This window comes from Babylonia areolata, chromosome 22 (assembly GCF_041734735.1).
Source record: "Babylonia areolata isolate BAREFJ2019XMU chromosome 22, ASM4173473v1, whole genome shotgun sequence".
NCBI classification, from domain to species: Eukaryota; Metazoa; Mollusca; class Gastropoda; order Neogastropoda; family Buccinidae; genus Babylonia; species Babylonia areolata.
The window spans coordinates 9,712,133-9,729,090 of record NC_134897.1 but is presented as its reverse complement, the minus strand read 5'-3'; the positions used below and the strand labels follow the sequence as shown (position 1 = coordinate 9,729,090).

The window sequence follows — 16,958 nt, the reverse complement described above, 5'->3', positions numbered from 1 at the left end:
AACCGACTGAATTCAATACAATCATAAACATAATGCACTCATGTCCTTTATAAATCGACTGACTTCATGACTAATCACTGAGCTTCTAAATTAAAGATATTTATAAACCCACTGAATAGAAGATATTCATAAACCTACAAAATTGAAGACATATTATAAATTTGACAAGTTCAAGACATCTGAATATTCAGAAATCGCTTACTGCTAAGCCCTCTAAGAATGGAATTATAATATCCACAAATCAAACATATATACACAATTAAAGTGAAAACCCCAGACTGACAGTAGCCCACCTGTGTAAGAGTGCCCGTTTTGTCAGAGAAGATATATTCAATCTGGCCCAACTCCTCGTTGAGGGCTGTGGTTCGGGCCTTGGCCGGAGTGTTGTTTTTGTCATAAAACATCTTGATGTCCCAGTTGATCCACAGGCTGTGTGCAAGACGGATGATTTCAACGCTGGAGGACACACACAACAACAAAAATGTAGCAAAACACAATCAATAATTTTCTTTTAATTGTGAAATGAACATCAACCTACCAGAAAACTTTCATATTTTGCGTCTCATTGTCCTAATGTGCATGAAATGTCTGGGTAAAATTTTCCTCCATTTAGCAAAGCACTGCACTTTCTTGGGAATTAATCAATGCAGTTTCTGTGCATTCAATACAGGTGTGACTTTGAATTATTTCCGACTCCTATTTACACATACATACACAAACACGAAACACAAAACACACACACAAATCAGAAAAGATCAGTACTCTTGTACACTCTGCTGATAGCTGAAGTAGGTGTTGCGAAGAATGTTTCACCTTGCAGTGACACCAAACAGATGACAGGTACCAATGGCCTGAGTGATGATCGTTCAAAGAACTACCTGTGCTTTATTTCTTAAGTTGGTATTGGTAAAACACATTTGTAACAGATGGCAGAATTAAACCGTGGGCAAAACACATTTGTAACAGATGGCAGAATTAAACCGTGGGCAAAACACATTTGTAACAGATGGCAGAATTAAACCGTGGGCAAAACACATTTGTAACAGATGGCAGAAATGTAACAGATGGCAGAATTAAACCGTGGGCAAAACACATATGTAACAGATGGCAGAATTAAACCATGGGCAAAACACATTTGTAACAGATGGTAGATTAAACTCCTCTCCGTCCATTTTCACTGGTTTGTCCAGTCCCATGCAGATTTTTTTTTAAACTTAATAAAAGTCTGTAAAACGCATACTCTTCTTACAAGGCAGGCAAATTTCTAAAGAATAATCCAATCCAATAATATTACAATCTAACAAGCCAGAGATCACAAAAAGCTCTGTAAGATACATACTCAAACATACACGAGGCACTTTCCTTAAGATTAACCCAATACCAGTCCCCCACTACACTAATTTAACCAGTCCCATTATGTCACATGCAAACCAGCCATCACAAAAAAAAAAAAGGTCTGTAAAACGCATACTCTCTCATACCCAAGGCATTTTCCTGGAGACCAAACACCAACCCCCCAACCCCCCATCCCCAAACCCACACACATAAAGAAACCAACACAAAACTTCCGCAAACTGACCTCACGTAGAGTGAGATAGGCACTACAGTGTTGAGGATGATGGTGTAGGAGAGAAAGACAAGGAAGGCGATAACCGTAGCACCGACTGCTTTGCGCTCAGGGATGAAGTACTCCCAGGGCAGGAAGGCCTGGAAGTCGTAACCAGTCACCCCCTCCCACACTCCGCAGGCAATGGTGCAAATCAGGCACATGGTGACCAGGAACAGAAATATCTGTACACACACATGTACGATAAAGAAAGCACAGTCAGCTGCAATACATATGACTTTCAAACTAGGAGGCAAACACTTACATTTGTCCTGCACCATTATGAAAATTCCACAGAAACAATTTTACCACACACACACACACACACAAAAAAGCACTCCCCCTTACACCAACAATCAGCTTGTTCAGCAACTAATCAATGTGGGTGCGCCTAAACTTGGTTTAGCAACTGTTCATCATCACATTCACAGACACACACACACACACACACACACACACACAAGCACACACACACAGACATCTGTCCCAAACTTGTTAGCATTCTTTCCACAGAAACACTTTTACCCCCGATAGGATAACAAATAAAATTACAGGCAGAAAAAAATACAAAAAAATGGGTGGCGCTCTCAGCTTAACAACGCGCTCACCCTGGGGGAGAGCAGCCCGAATTTCACACAGAGAAATCTGTTGCAACAACAACAAAAAAAAAGAGTAATACAATACTATACAATACAACCCATAAACAACCAACCACTTACACCCACAAAAACCCTTCCAACCAAAACACAACAAATCCACCCAACAACTTACACCAACAATCAGCTTGTTCATCAAGCGATCAATGTGAGTGCGCTTGAACTTGGTCTTGCCGCTGTTCATCATCAGCTTGGTGTCCTTGCCAGCGAAGATGACCACCCCGTAGCACCACTCCGTGTTGCGCAGCACACAGCCTCGCAGCAGGACCTTCTCATTGTCCAGGGAGTACGTCTGGCCGTTCCAGTGCATCTTGCCGTCAAACTTGGACAGCCGGTTGTTGGGCGGCTCGCTGATTATCTCCGCTGGTATTTGGGGGGGTGGGGGGGGTGGGGGGGGGGAACGACAAAATGACAAATCTTGTGAGTGGCAGGTTGTGGCTACTTTTTTTTTTTTTTTTAAAGATTTTATTAATTAAAAAAAATATCTCTACATATTTATCAAAAACAGATAATTTATCTCGTCATTTCTGGTGTATTTTTAGCCCATGTGTGTAAAAAAAAAAAAAAAAAAAAAAAAAAGTGAAAAATCTCTAAGCGTGACATTACTGTCAACGGGTAATCACCAGATGGTCTTGTTGTTGTTTTTAATGCACAGAAACATACTGTTTTCCTTTATTTCTGGTGTGCTCAAGATTTTACCTTTCATATTTTTTTCTTAATAAGTTGATTTAAACAATTTCTTCTTAACTCTATTTTCTTTTTTTAACACACGGGCCCTCCTTCAATATATTTTCACACAATATCAATAATAATATACAATATAATACCAAAACAATATCAACCAAAACCAAAACACAACCTGAGTGCAGAGAGATAAGTTACAATTACATGACCTTCATTTCAAACTAAAGTCAGTAACGGCCAATCCAATTTACCATCAAAAGCAGCCATTTTGGCATGGTCATTGGCCAGTTCTGCTGTGACCTCCAGGGCCTGTCGCACCTTCAAATTGGTTTCCCTGGTCAACAAAAGCACAGGAAAAGTTATGTACAAAAAATTAAATTAAAATATTACATCATATAATATTTGTTGTCATATTTAGCTTTTTTAATAAAAAAAATAGTTCGTCAGAATTCTTCCTCTTCTTCTTCTTCGTTCGTGGGCTACAACTCCCACATTTACTCATACATACATGAGTAGGCTTTCACGTATATGACCATTTTTACCCTGCATTGTAGGCAGCCATATTCCGTTTTCGGGGGTGTGCATGCTGGGTATGTTCTTGTTTCCATAACCCATTGAATGCTGACATGGATTACAGGATCTTTAATGTGAGTATTTAATCTTCTGATTGCATACAGACATGAAGGGGTTTCAGGCACAAGCAGGTCTGCACATATGTTGACCTGGGAGATCAGAAAAATCTCCAGACTTTACCCACCAGGCGCTGTTACTGAGATTTTAATCCGGGACCCTCAGATTGAAAGTCCAATGCTCTAACCACTTGGCTATTGCGTCCATTAGTTAATCAGAGTAAGAATCAGGATTTAATTTCAGCAAGAAAAAAAAAAGTAAATCAATTACTACATAAAATATTTGTTGTGATGATATTTAGCCTTTCTGTTTAGAATAAAATAGTTAATCAGAACAAGAATCAGAACTTTATTATTTCAGCAACAGCCCTTTTTATAGGTCAAGAAAATGCAAGTCAAAATCCAGACTACATAACTGGCAATTCTCATTTGTCAATAGCTAAATAAATAAATCTGCTACTACATAAAATTTTTGTCATGCTGATATCTAGCTTTTTTGCAAAAAAACACCAAACCATTAAACAGAACATTATTAAACAGAACCCTCTTGTTATTGTTATTCCTTGAGAAAATGCAGGTCAAAAAGCTGATGACTGGAAACAAGCATATCTAATGATAAATGATAAAAAGACCAACAGGTCTAACTCTAAAAGCTGTTTCATCCGTCAGTCAAATATACTATATTACCTCACATGAGAAGTAACACTGTGGCCTCATAAACACACACACACATACATAAAACACACAAACTGACAGTTCATTTGTTGTTGTTATTTTTTTTAGTCAGATGGAATTGAACATGGAAAAAGAGCATATCACAGATCAAAAGTATCTATAAGTAAGCAGGTTTACCTAAATCCAGTCTCACTGTTCACAATACACACTTCATACAGACAGGAAGTGAGGCAAAGACAAAAAGGCGAAATTATGTATTTCTGAAATCTGCATCTGTTGGGGGTGGGGGTTTGGAGAGGATGGGGGAGTAGCCTTTCTTTCAGACAAAAAAAGTGCTCTGACATTTAATGCACAAATCAACACACACACACACACACACACACACACACACTCACACTCACACACACACACGTCTTTTTGACGACTGCTTATGAAATAAGTTTCCACATGAAAAATTACACATTAAATTCTGTAAGCAAATACTTGGAGTACACCAAAAAGCTATGGTGCTTCCTGTGCTAGGTGAATTGGGCAGATTCCCAATAAGTTTAAAGATAATATGCCAAATTATTACATACTGGATTCACATAATTCAATTACCAGAAACTTCCCTCATCAACAAATTATATAAGTCCATATACCAACAAAAAAAAATACAACTTCCCCATGGTTGATATTTGTTAGAAAGATACTCAAAATTATAGGCCTTGATCACATTTGGAAAAACCAATTCACATTCAGCGTACATAGACTGAAATACGTGGTATATCAAAAATTAGAAAATGAATATATCAAACACTGGAAAGATAAAAGAGAAAAAAACATTAAAGCTAAAATTTTACAATACGATTGTAGCAGAGTACAAAACTGAAACCTATCTTTTAAATATATCAGATACAAAACACAGACAAGCTTTAACAAAACTCAGAATAAGCGCGCATGACCTAAAGACTGAGAAAGGTAGATATCTAAATATTCCACAAGAAGACAGATTGTGCAACAAGTGTAACATACTGAAAGATGAAATCCATCTTCTTGATCATTGTATTAAATATAAAACCTTGAGGCAACAATTTTTAAAAGATATTCAGAATTCGAATAACACAGGAAATATTCCCAGTCAGGTGATGCTAACAGATGATGAATATACACAAACAAGATTAGGAAAATTTGTTTATGAATGCAGCTGCAATTTATTGCATTAACTGATTGATTAATTTTGTGGTTTTTTATTCATTCATTCATTTACCATTGCACTTGCGTCTTATAAACCTTAAGGTTTCATGACAATAAAATCTACTCTATTCAATTCTATTCCATTCTATTCTATTCTATTCTATTCTCACACACACATACACACACACACACACAGACAAATACACACCCATCCAGTTCAGCTGTTTCAATGTAGCAGAGACTGTGAGGTTCACTGGTAGACAGCAACAGAAGATCAGCCTGAAAACATACAGGTAACAAAAAAACCATCACACCTGTTCCCGTCAGATCCCACACAAACACTGACAAGAACAATGATTCCAGAAAAAAGCAAGACATAACATACATTGTTGTTTCCAGCCCAGCCAACCACAAAGGGCCAGCAGAAAAAAAAAATGCATATGCAAGAACCAGCAGTACAGCAAAGGCTAAGTAGTGGTATGAACATCCAAACAAAACGCAACTCATCTCAGACACTGGAGGCAGCTTTTCCTCCTTTTCTCCCCCCCCCCCCCCTACACCTCCCCCCCCCTCCCCACACACACACAATCCACAGACTTCACAAAACAAAATTCCACACTTTTTTTTCCTGGCCTTTAATCTACAAGGACTGATTGGAGCAATCCACCTTCCATAACAGTATAATATTTCATGCCTTTAACTGTGAAAAAAAAACACAACAAAATAGTATAGCATTAGCATTCCCTTACTTTCAGCCAAATGACAAAGTCATTGTTTTTAAACTTAATGAAACAAAAATAAGACCTACAATACTTATCTCTTACTCACCGCCACAAAGAAACAAAATAACACCTACAATACTTATCTCTTACTCACCGCCACAAAGAAACAAAATAACACCTACAATACTTATCTCTAACTCACCACCACAAAGAAACAAAATAACACCTACAATACTTATCTCTTACTCACTGCCACAAAGAAACAAAAATAACACCTACAATACTTATCTCTTACTCACCGCCACAAAGAAACAAAATAACACCTACAATACTTATCTCTAACTCACCACCACAAAGAAACAAAATAACACATACGCACTTATCTCTCACTCACCGCCACAAAGTCATTGTTCTTCAGCTTTATGATGTCCCCCACGGACACCTTATGCCAGCGCTCTTCCACAATCTCCCCATTCCGCAGCACGTACGACGTTCGGTTGTTGACCTGCGCATCGCTCCGGTGTCTTTGCTGCAGCACAGAATGGATGCAGAGCGGACACAATGTCACACATCAAGACGAAAAAGTATCACTATCAGTACTTGACACAATGATTGACATCAAGACGAAAAACTACCAGTACTTGACACAACGTTTGACATCAAGACGAAGAAGTATCAGTACTTGACACAATGTCACCATTAAGATGAAAAAGGATCAGTACTTGACACAACGTTTGACATCAAGACAAAAAACTACCAGTACCTGACACAATGTCACCATTAAGACGAAAAAGGATCAGTACTTGACACAACGTTTGACATCAAGACGAAAAAAGTATCAGTACTTGACACAATGTTTAACATCATGAAGAAAAACTACCAGTATCTGACACAATGTCGCCATCAAGACGAAAAAAGTATCAGTACTTAACACCATGTTAGACATACTTTGAAATAAAGCAAAACTGATGAAGCAGCAAAACACACACACAGCAAAACTAATGACAAGTTTCCCACAATGACACAAACACTCACTCACTCATTCACATACATATCTGCTTGCACATGCAAACACAAACACACACATAAACAAGCAAGTACACACACACGTACACATACAAAGTTAAAATTGCAAAAGTAATGGAAAGTTTGCTACAGCAAAACATATAATATATACTCATTTTCACACTCATATATGCACACTGACACACACTGACACACGAACCTCATGCACACACACGCACACACGCGTGCACACGCACACACACACGCACACACACACACACGCACACACACACACACCACATAACAAACACACACACACCACATAATATAATACAAACACAAAGACACACACACACACACACATGCACACACACACACACACACACACACACACACATAAAACATTCCACTCACAATATCGTCCACAGCATCTTTGGTAGCGGTGACGAACAGCACAGCCACCAGTGGAATGAAGGTGGTGAGGGGTGTCAGAGAGGAGATGACGGGCATCAACTGCAGGGAGAAGCAGCAGCACAGAGCCACAACCCCACCACACAGGAAGATGGCAGCAAAAAAGCACCACACAGTCCACAGGAAGATGGCAGCAAAACGCACCATACAATATGCAGGGAGACGGCAGCAAAATGCACCACACAATCACACCCCGTTCACAGGAAGACCGCCGCAAAGTGCAGCAAACATGTCCATCGGTTCAAAGTCATCCACAGGTTGGTGCAGTCAGATGCAAAAAAACAAAACAAAACAAAAATCATAACAATATTAATAATTAAGACGAAAGATCCAGTAACGGTACATACGTATCAGTCTGAGTAAATAAAAAGGCGAAAGATCAAATAAAGGTATGTACATTAATCTGTGTAAGTCGCTTAGATTTTCATTTCAAATTCATGGTATTCATCGCCAAGCTGGTTCACATCAAGATTATATTTTCGTTTTGAAATACATTACTATGGGGAAAAAAATTACCAGAAAAATATATCACTATCTATTTGGTTTTTTTTTCAATTTGTTTTCTTTTTGTTGTTATTGTTGTTGATTATCTATTATTTCAACATCAATCAATCCAACTTTAAATATAGTCATTTTCATATACTAGACCAGGTTGGCTCAAAGTGACACAACTTGAAGTCCAAGACAACAACAAATATCAAACAAAATTAATCATCAGTTTTGACCTGGTGTAACTGGCAGACAACGGTACCAACTCTAAGTTAAAGAGACAATATGACTGCTTAAAATACTCATAATTATGCTCTGGTCTAACCGGCAAAAACTGATACAAAATGAAATCTGAAGACAGACTTTGACAAACATCAAAATAACTGAGGTCACCTTGCAAAGCAAAAGAAAGGCATACACTCTGGAACAGGAAAGATAAATAATGAGAGAGAGAAACATAAACATGTTCACTGTGTACAAACTTATAACCTAGTACAAACATTAGTACACACACACACTGAAGAAATGAAAGAAAAAGGCATCACACAGTGCACCTTGTGACAGGCTGTCCAAACCTTTTTTACACATGAACAATATTTGAATCTCTGTCATTCCGGCCAGTCTCAAGGAATTACACAAATATGTAAATCACAGAATTAGCTCTAAAACTTTACTACAAGCTAGACATGTGTCTGCCTATATCTGTCTATGGATGCTTGGACTTACACATGCAGTGAGTGAGTGAGTGAATTTGTGTGTGTGCGTGTGTGTGTGTCTGTCTGTGTCATAGGTGTATGGGTGAACACATCAATACATAACACCAGGCATGTGTAATACTGGACTCTATGTGTGCATGCGTGTGCATGTGTATGAATGGTCTATGAGCTGTTGCCTGATGATCAAAGCATACCTATTTCTTACACACACACACACACACACACACACACACACAGACACACACACACACACACACACACAAATGCACTTGAATTGTGTTCTGTATCGTTCATTTACTATGGTATCATATATCAAAAACAAAAAAACAATAAAATAAAAAAAAGAAGTATGCTTAACGAACAAACAGAAAAAAACACAAGAGAATCTGAAACACTTCAAGTTGTATTAAAAAAAACTATAACAAAGAATCACTGTATTGTTTGCAAAATAAACCAGACTGGGAAGGCCTCTGAAGATGGAAGTAAATCAAGTGATGTGTGTGTGTGTGTGTGTGTGTGTGTGTGTGTGTGTTCTTTCAGTTATCTGGATTATGCAATTCATTCAAGTATTCATACATAAGGGAGGGAGTCCATCCAGCACACTGGGCTACTTCCTCTCCACTGCTTCCAGTGAGGAAGTAAACTGATGGAACGTAATTCAATAGACACTGGAAGTGCTTAATGTAGCATACACATCATCCAAAGGCAGAAAATGGAACAGCAGGAAACCAGACACCTCTCTCTCTCACTCTCTCTCTCTTTTAATGTTTCTTCTGTTTACGGTAGACTTTTCTGAGTATATGAATATGTTTAAAATAAAATACTTAACTGTTGTTTTCTAATATTCAGCTGTCTATTCAAATATGCCATTCTTTTTAAGTCACCTAAAAGAAAATTCACTGCAATTTTAACATGTTATAATAATCCATTTAAAGCACTTAGACATTGAACCAAGCAACACTGTCTTCCTTCCCCAATTTTCAACCAGTTCAATATGTGCTATGAGTCTGCTTCTTAAAAAAACAACAGACTTTTATGAAAAATGACTCTACAATATTTCAGTGCAACACAGAAGACTTCTGAAACAAAATATGATCAAATGCTTCCAAATAAACTCAAGCCACACACTTCAGCAACTTAAGCATTCCATGCTTGTTTTTCATGCCATTTGTAATGACAGGAAACACAGAGTAACTGATTTTCCGGGTTGTTTTGATATTTTCCTTTGATGTATTACAAAATTTAGATATTACTGATCTGGAAGTCTTACTTTCACTCCAAACTTCTGGTGACATTTAACAGACTTCTGGTATTGGGTAAACAGTTCCAAGCACTGTATCACAATACAAGAGTCCCTTTTACTTTAAGAGAGAGCGTTAAAAACAACTTTAAGAACAAGAAAGATAAAGAAATACAAGGTAAGATTTTGCCATGAGACTCTCTTACAGAGGAATTGTGTACCTATTCCTCCCTGAATGAGGGTGTGACTATGTGCACAAATGAGAATAATTAGGTATCAGAACATTCTATGAGGGTGTGACTATGTGTGCAAACGGGTTTATTAGGTACAAGAACATTATTACTAATCAATGCAGTGTTTGATTTTCAAGCTGCTTGAATTATTTGGCTTGAGTTTACTTCAATAGAACTGAACAATAAGTCACAGAATTTCAGGAAGATATATAAAAAAAAAATTTGAAAAACCCAAACAAACAACAAAAACTAAAACAACAACAAAAAATGTGTCGGCACACAAACTGTGAAAAGGAACACGTGTCCACTTAGAAAAACTGACACACGATGCAGAACAACAGTCATCAGGAGAACTGAGCCCAGGACACCACTCGGAGCAAGCAGTCCTGTGCTGGGTCCACTCTGGTGAGGTGCCCACTGACAGAAACCTCTATCCACACACACACACACTTACTATCCACCGCCTCCTCTGAGACTGACTCACGAGCCCTGAACACCACCACACACATGTACACAACGTGTCATCACCAGCACAACCTGAATCCATACACAAACTACAACACTTCACAGTAATGACACTTTCAGTAACAAATATGGTACACAAGGACAAAATTTTGAGGGGAAATGGAGTGTTTGTTCTTTTTGTTGTTGTCGAACAAACACCATCTCTAAATATATCACTTTCTGGTCTGAAACCACTTTTTCCAAGACATTTAATGATTAATATCTAGAACATTTCTTTTTTATATTCAATTGCAACTTGTTCTTCTTGTGTCGAATTATTTAGAACATTTTGCTAATGTGTTGCATGGTTTAGAACATTTCCGTGTAATGATTTATTCACGTTTTCCTCATGTCATGTAAGGCAGTGTTCAGTACTACACTAAATGCAGAATACTCTAGATCTCCAAACACACAATACAGTATACTTTATCAATCTCCAATAATTAACTATTCCTGTAACATATGTTGCTCATTCTCTTAGCATTTCTTGTTCAGAGGTGCCATTTCCCCAAATTCATTTATCAGTACTCCTGACAATTTATAACAGAATTTCACTCTTCTCTGTATTTTTATTGTTGTTTTCTTGTTGTTGATTTTTGGGGGAGGGTTTTTTGTTGGGGCTTTTTTGTTGTTTTTTGGTCAATTTGGTCATATCTACAAAATGTAGCCATGACAGTGTAACTGTTTGTAAAGCTGAACATGTATTAAAATTTAAAGAAATGTAAATGTACCTATGCTTTCGTGCTTTCCATCAAATAAGTAAAACACAAAACAAAAAAAATGTTTGATAGATTCATACAATATTCTATGACCGATCACAAACGTTAAGTCTAAATCAGACGTGTACACCTCACAAACAAAATGCTTTTGATGCAGTAATGCAAGAATAGGGTTTTGTGAAAGAATACAGGAAATTTAGTTTTTAGAGGCGTTTGATTGGCTGAGAGCGGGTGGGCCCGTCTTTTCACTGTTAGCCGCGCGAAATTTGGCCAAGCAGAGCAAACCAATAGGCCTAGTTTGCATCAGTTTGACATGGTACAGTATATGACACCAAATTGATGTTTAACATTGTCCTTTCTATCATTCTCTAGTTGATCACTCTCTTTTGATCCGTTTGGTCTTTGTTTGGGTTTCTTTTGTTTGTTTTGTTTTTTGTTGCTTTTAGTGAAACACTGCAACCTGCTACTTTCCCTAAAAATACAAATGACTGACCATGTGTACTGCGTTTGGATTAAATCCTTCATATGTCCAGGAATTCAACAATGCTTGTTGATTTTAGCTGGCAACATCTGGACCATTAACTAAACTTGCATGTGATTGACATCAAGCACAATGTTGAGTGAAGTGATACTTTTGAAACCATATTATTTTTCAAAAAAGATTTCTTTCCTTTTTTTTCATTTTGTTCACTTCACTGTACTACAAATAACATACTGCATATTTGCAGTGGCAGGCATGTCTCTTTCCTGAGCTATACAATAAATATGCTTGATGTTCTATACCCTTAAAAAGTTAGTATTTCATCTAATCTATGTAGATGTCAAAATCTGAAATCATCTTTTTCTTACTGGCACAGTTGAACCATTAGAAGGATTTTTTTTTTAAATGTAAATGTCTCTCATCACTTGCTGCAGACTGAAAATGTGTTTTCTAAATATGTGTGAGGGAAGAAAACACAGTTACTGAATTACCTGGGGCTCATACCCAAATTGAGTATGTGAATGATATGCAAACACAACTGAAATCACAAGAGTCAAGTACACACACAGAGACAGACACACACAGTGACACACAGATTACAAGTAGATGAAAAGCATATTAAAAAAAATTATTTAAAAAAAAAAAACAGCCAATAATCATACTGACTGCTGCTACAAGCAAACACACTTCTAATAAAGTGGAATTATTTCATGGTGAACCCAATAAGGAAATATCATAAAACAAAACAAAATGTACATAATGTAAATTAATATAAATCTAATGTATACACACCTAAGCACATTCTCACTGAATTATTCAATTTATCACACAGGTTTAATCCCCTGCTCACCACAGGTGTTGGCCATTAACCTAATGTCTGTGCACTAAAGCGGTTTTACCTGAAACAGTTGGGAGGCTAATACTGTATCTGATGCTGATGTATTCTGATTCACACTGAATATGAACACTGACAATACGTTAACTGCTGGTAAGACTGTTCATAAACGTGACAATACTCATTTACTGCTGGGACGACTCATTCACATACCAATACAGAAATATAGTCTCACAATATCTGTCCCTTCACAACAAGTGAACATATATCACAGTACATTAACTGCTTGTAAGACCGTTCACAAACCAGACAAAGGAAATTTTCTCTAAAATTATGTTTAAGTAACATACTTACCGTGACCCACTAGTGCAGACTCCGGCAGGGGTCTGACATTCCTGTCCTGTGCAAACTACTATCCGCCTATGCGGAGAAAACGAAAGTAGCTATGGCCAATAACCTCCTGGAAGTAGGCAACCTCCCCTTTGCCCCCCCTGACTAGTGCCCTCTTTTTCCAGCAGCCATTATGACTTCTGTTCCTGTGCTCTTCATACGGCTAAGTTTTTTCGTATTTTCTGTCTGTCTGTCGATTCTCTGGCGTTCTTGTTTTTTGTCAAATCTTGTCTTCAACCAGGTCACATAATTATATGGTTCGATTGGGAGATCGGGCTAAAAAATATACATTTACTGCTGGGAAGACTCATTCACATACCAGACAATAAAACAGTCTCACAATATCCATCCATTCAGTGAAACACATATCAGGGAGAAAGAAGGACTCAAAATACAAAGCAAACAAGCTGTTTACAACAAAGGCAACCTCAGCAAAAAATGAGCTCACAATCTGCAAATAACACTGATAACAGACGAGATAACAAACAAATAAAAGAAAAATTCAACAGCTTCACCATGCTAACTATTTTAACCTCCATATAAAAAAAATATTTTTCATGCTGCTGTCATATCTTATCCTTCAGGGATGTAAACAATGTAGGGTAACAAACATGTGGTAAGTGTGAATAAAATTACCAATGACATTAATAAGGATGCTCACTGACAAAAACAGTGTAAAAAAAAAAACACAACAAAAAAAACACAACACAAAAACATCAGAGACCATTTAATCAACACAACATGAAAAGCTAAACGAAACTTTAAAATGTCATAAACAACCCAATGAAAGCGCACTTTTTTTTTTTTTTTATATTTAACAGACTCATCAAAATATATCCACTCGTGCCTGCTTTCACATCAGACGCACATTCATCAAGAGAATGACAGAATGACCGAAAAGACAGGTTCAAAACTGAAAGAACTGACCTGCAGGATGAGTAACCCCAGAAAATATGCATTGGCAAGACGCTGGAACTGCTCAAACAAGTTCTGGGGCAAAAACGTGATGATGTTGTACTTCGAGGTGGTGATTTTGTTTTGCTGGGGACAAAAGAAAAGATCTTTCAAAGATCAGAAACAAGACTTCAACACACAAAAAAGAGATAATTCATTTCCATTAAACTTTTGTGGATTGATGTCTATGTGGGGGTGTGGGGGTGGGTGTTTGTGAGTTATGGTAAAACACTATGTGTGTGGCCATCTCTGTGTGTGTGTGTGTGGGGGGGGTGCATCTGTGTGTGTGTGTGTGTGTGAATCTGTCTGTGTGTGTGTCTGTGTGGAGTGTGTCTATGTGGGGGAGTCTATGTGTGTGTGGGTGATGGTTTACCATGTGTGTGTGTGTGAGTGTGAAGGGGTGGGGGGGGGTGTGTCTGTATGTATATGTGTGTGCGTTTTCCATGACAAAATTAGGTTAAGTGTGAAAATCACATCAGCACATCCCAAACACAGAAATGAGTCTTGTTTAGCTGTTGTTATTTTTTTATATTTGTTTGTTGTTGTTGTTTTAATATTCAAAGCACACTCATCATGGTAAGAATCACTGGATTTGTATATAAATCTTTTTCTTCTTCTTCTTCCTTCGTGACCTGCAACTCCCATGTTCACCTGTATGTACACGAGAGAGCTTTTACGCATATGACCGCTTTTACCCCAACATGTAGGCAGCCATACTCTGTTTTCTGGGGTGTATATAAATTAAAAAAATTTTTTTTAAAAAGACGGCATAGCTCTCAGATTGAAATAACACATAATGTTTGGAACAGTACAAGAAAGAAATGGGTCTATCACTATTGGGACTCATGACAAGAAGAATGTTTTTTTTTCCCCCCGTTTCTGTCACCAGGTACTACGGTAATAGTGACGTCACAACAGCTGTGGTCAGCGACATCAGATCTTTGCCCCTCCTCCCTCTCCATCTATCTATACCCCAGATTTGCACAGATCTCAGGAATAGCCTCTGGGGCTTTGCAAAAGGCACTGTCTGTATATAATCACAAAACAGCCTTGTTTTTCTTTCTTTTTTTCTTTTTCTTTTTTTTTTGTTTGTTTTGTTTTATGGTTGTTTTGTTGTTGTTTTTGTGACTTTTGTTTTTGCTCGAAAGTGTTATTTTTCAGGACAAGAGCGGAATCAAGTACAACTAAGTGCATTAAATCCTGCAATGAACTATGGGATGGCAGATCTGCATGTTATGTTTTGACATAGATAACCAGAAAAAAACCCAAAAAAAACTGATTATATCATTTCTATCATAAACTGCCACTTCATTCAGCTTCTTTCATCTGCAAATAACTGTTCACTGGAGAAAATACTGAACATTCTATATTCACTGATTATTCAACCTTTTTCTTTATTTTCTGGGAAGCGGTATGCTGGGGGGGGTATGTTGTTTTGCTATATTCATGTATGTCTACCCAAGCCCTACACGACATACAGAAATCACCTTTTTTCAATTAATGTAGCACACGAAAAAATACTCACTGCATACTGGAAGTTCGAGTTGTATTCCCCATCATTCACTCTGATCCTCCTTTCAATTTCTGCAAAAACCACTACACTTTACAGCTGTCATCATGACTGTGTGTTGTGCATGCAGATATGTAAGAACACACATTGAACATTCACACACACACATACACACACACACACACACACACATAGATAAACATATGTATCAGATAGATAGACAGACAGACAGACAGACAGACAGAGAGAATGGGCATACAAATGACCCAATTTGTACGAATATAAGAATGTAAGCTTGAAATATATAAGAATGTAAGTCTGAATGTAACGTATGCAAATGCGTGCGTGCGTGCGTGTGTGTAGTAAACATCATCTCAGAAAACCAGGAAAATTCACAGTGTGTATCACTGCATGTATGTGTATATATGTATCTATGTATGGATTTTATCTAGCTAAGTATTCATGTTGAAGAAGTTGAATGTCCGTAAAATTATACAATATGCAATGCGCATTTCGCTAAAAATGTTGCCATTTCACATCTTTTGTTTTTTTAAGTTGATCTGTTCATGCTTGTATGTTTGTCTCATTTCTTTACTTCCATTTAAAATAGTTTAAATGTAACAAAATTAGAAGAAGAAAATCAATAATAATAATAATAATAAAAATGATGCAATACATAGAAATATACTCACATCAATGACACACTAGCCCACACACAAACGGACTCACCTGGTGGTCTTTCTTTGGTCCAAAATGGCTTCATGGTCCGCTAGAAACTGCAACAAGTTGTGCAGGAACACACTTATAACAATGAATACATTAATGACATTGTGCACAAACAAACAAAAAAAAACCCAACATTAACATAAAACGGGAACGTGACAACAAGTTGCAAAACCAAACAGAAAAGCTGACAACTTTACTGAAACCCTTCTGTATATATATATATGTGGCCGTGTACCGAATGCTGCTATCTTCTCCTCTTCCTCATTCCACTCCAACCATACCCTTATCCCCTGTCCTACTTATCCCCATCACCACTCCACTCCAACCCCACCCTTACCCCGAGTCCATCACATATATATGTTTAGAGCAATGTGTTTGATTTTTTCTTTTCTTTTCTTTTTCTCAGACTAATCATAAGAAGGCTTTTTTTTTTTTAAGTAATATTAAAATCTGCAGAAACTGTAAAATTAACTATCTAAATTTTCTTTTTTAAATCATTCTGTGCCAAAGCTTTAGAGGTTTCATTTACTGGTACTG

The 16,958-nt window shown here is 37.4% G+C and overlaps 1 protein-coding gene across 2 annotated transcripts in view; it reads right to left on the bottom strand.

The window, feature by feature from the left end:
* Positions 1 to 16,958, bottom strand: part of LOC143297520 (phospholipid-transporting ATPase ID-like) — a 63,446-nt gene that overhangs the window by 33,891 nt on the left and 12,597 nt on the right. For both annotated transcript variants that reach the window (XM_076609921.1, XM_076609920.1), the window contains exons 2-11: positions 16,425 to 16,471; positions 15,711 to 15,769; positions 14,159 to 14,272; positions 7,568 to 7,666; positions 6,543 to 6,677; positions 5,635 to 5,705; positions 3,198 to 3,280; positions 2,378 to 2,625; positions 1,580 to 1,791; positions 294 to 456 (exon numbers count right to left, since the gene is read on the bottom strand). In XM_076609921.1, the coding sequence (XP_076466036.1) occupies positions 294 to 456; positions 1,580 to 1,791; positions 2,378 to 2,625; positions 3,198 to 3,280; positions 5,635 to 5,705; positions 6,543 to 6,677; positions 7,568 to 7,666; positions 14,159 to 14,272; positions 15,711 to 15,769; positions 16,425 to 16,458 (1,218 nt within the window). In that variant the 5' untranslated portion in view covers positions 16,459 to 16,471. The remainder of the gene's footprint in view (positions 1 to 293; positions 457 to 1,579; positions 1,792 to 2,377; positions 2,626 to 3,197; positions 3,281 to 5,634; positions 5,706 to 6,542; positions 6,678 to 7,567; positions 7,667 to 14,158; positions 14,273 to 15,710; positions 15,770 to 16,424; positions 16,472 to 16,958) is intronic.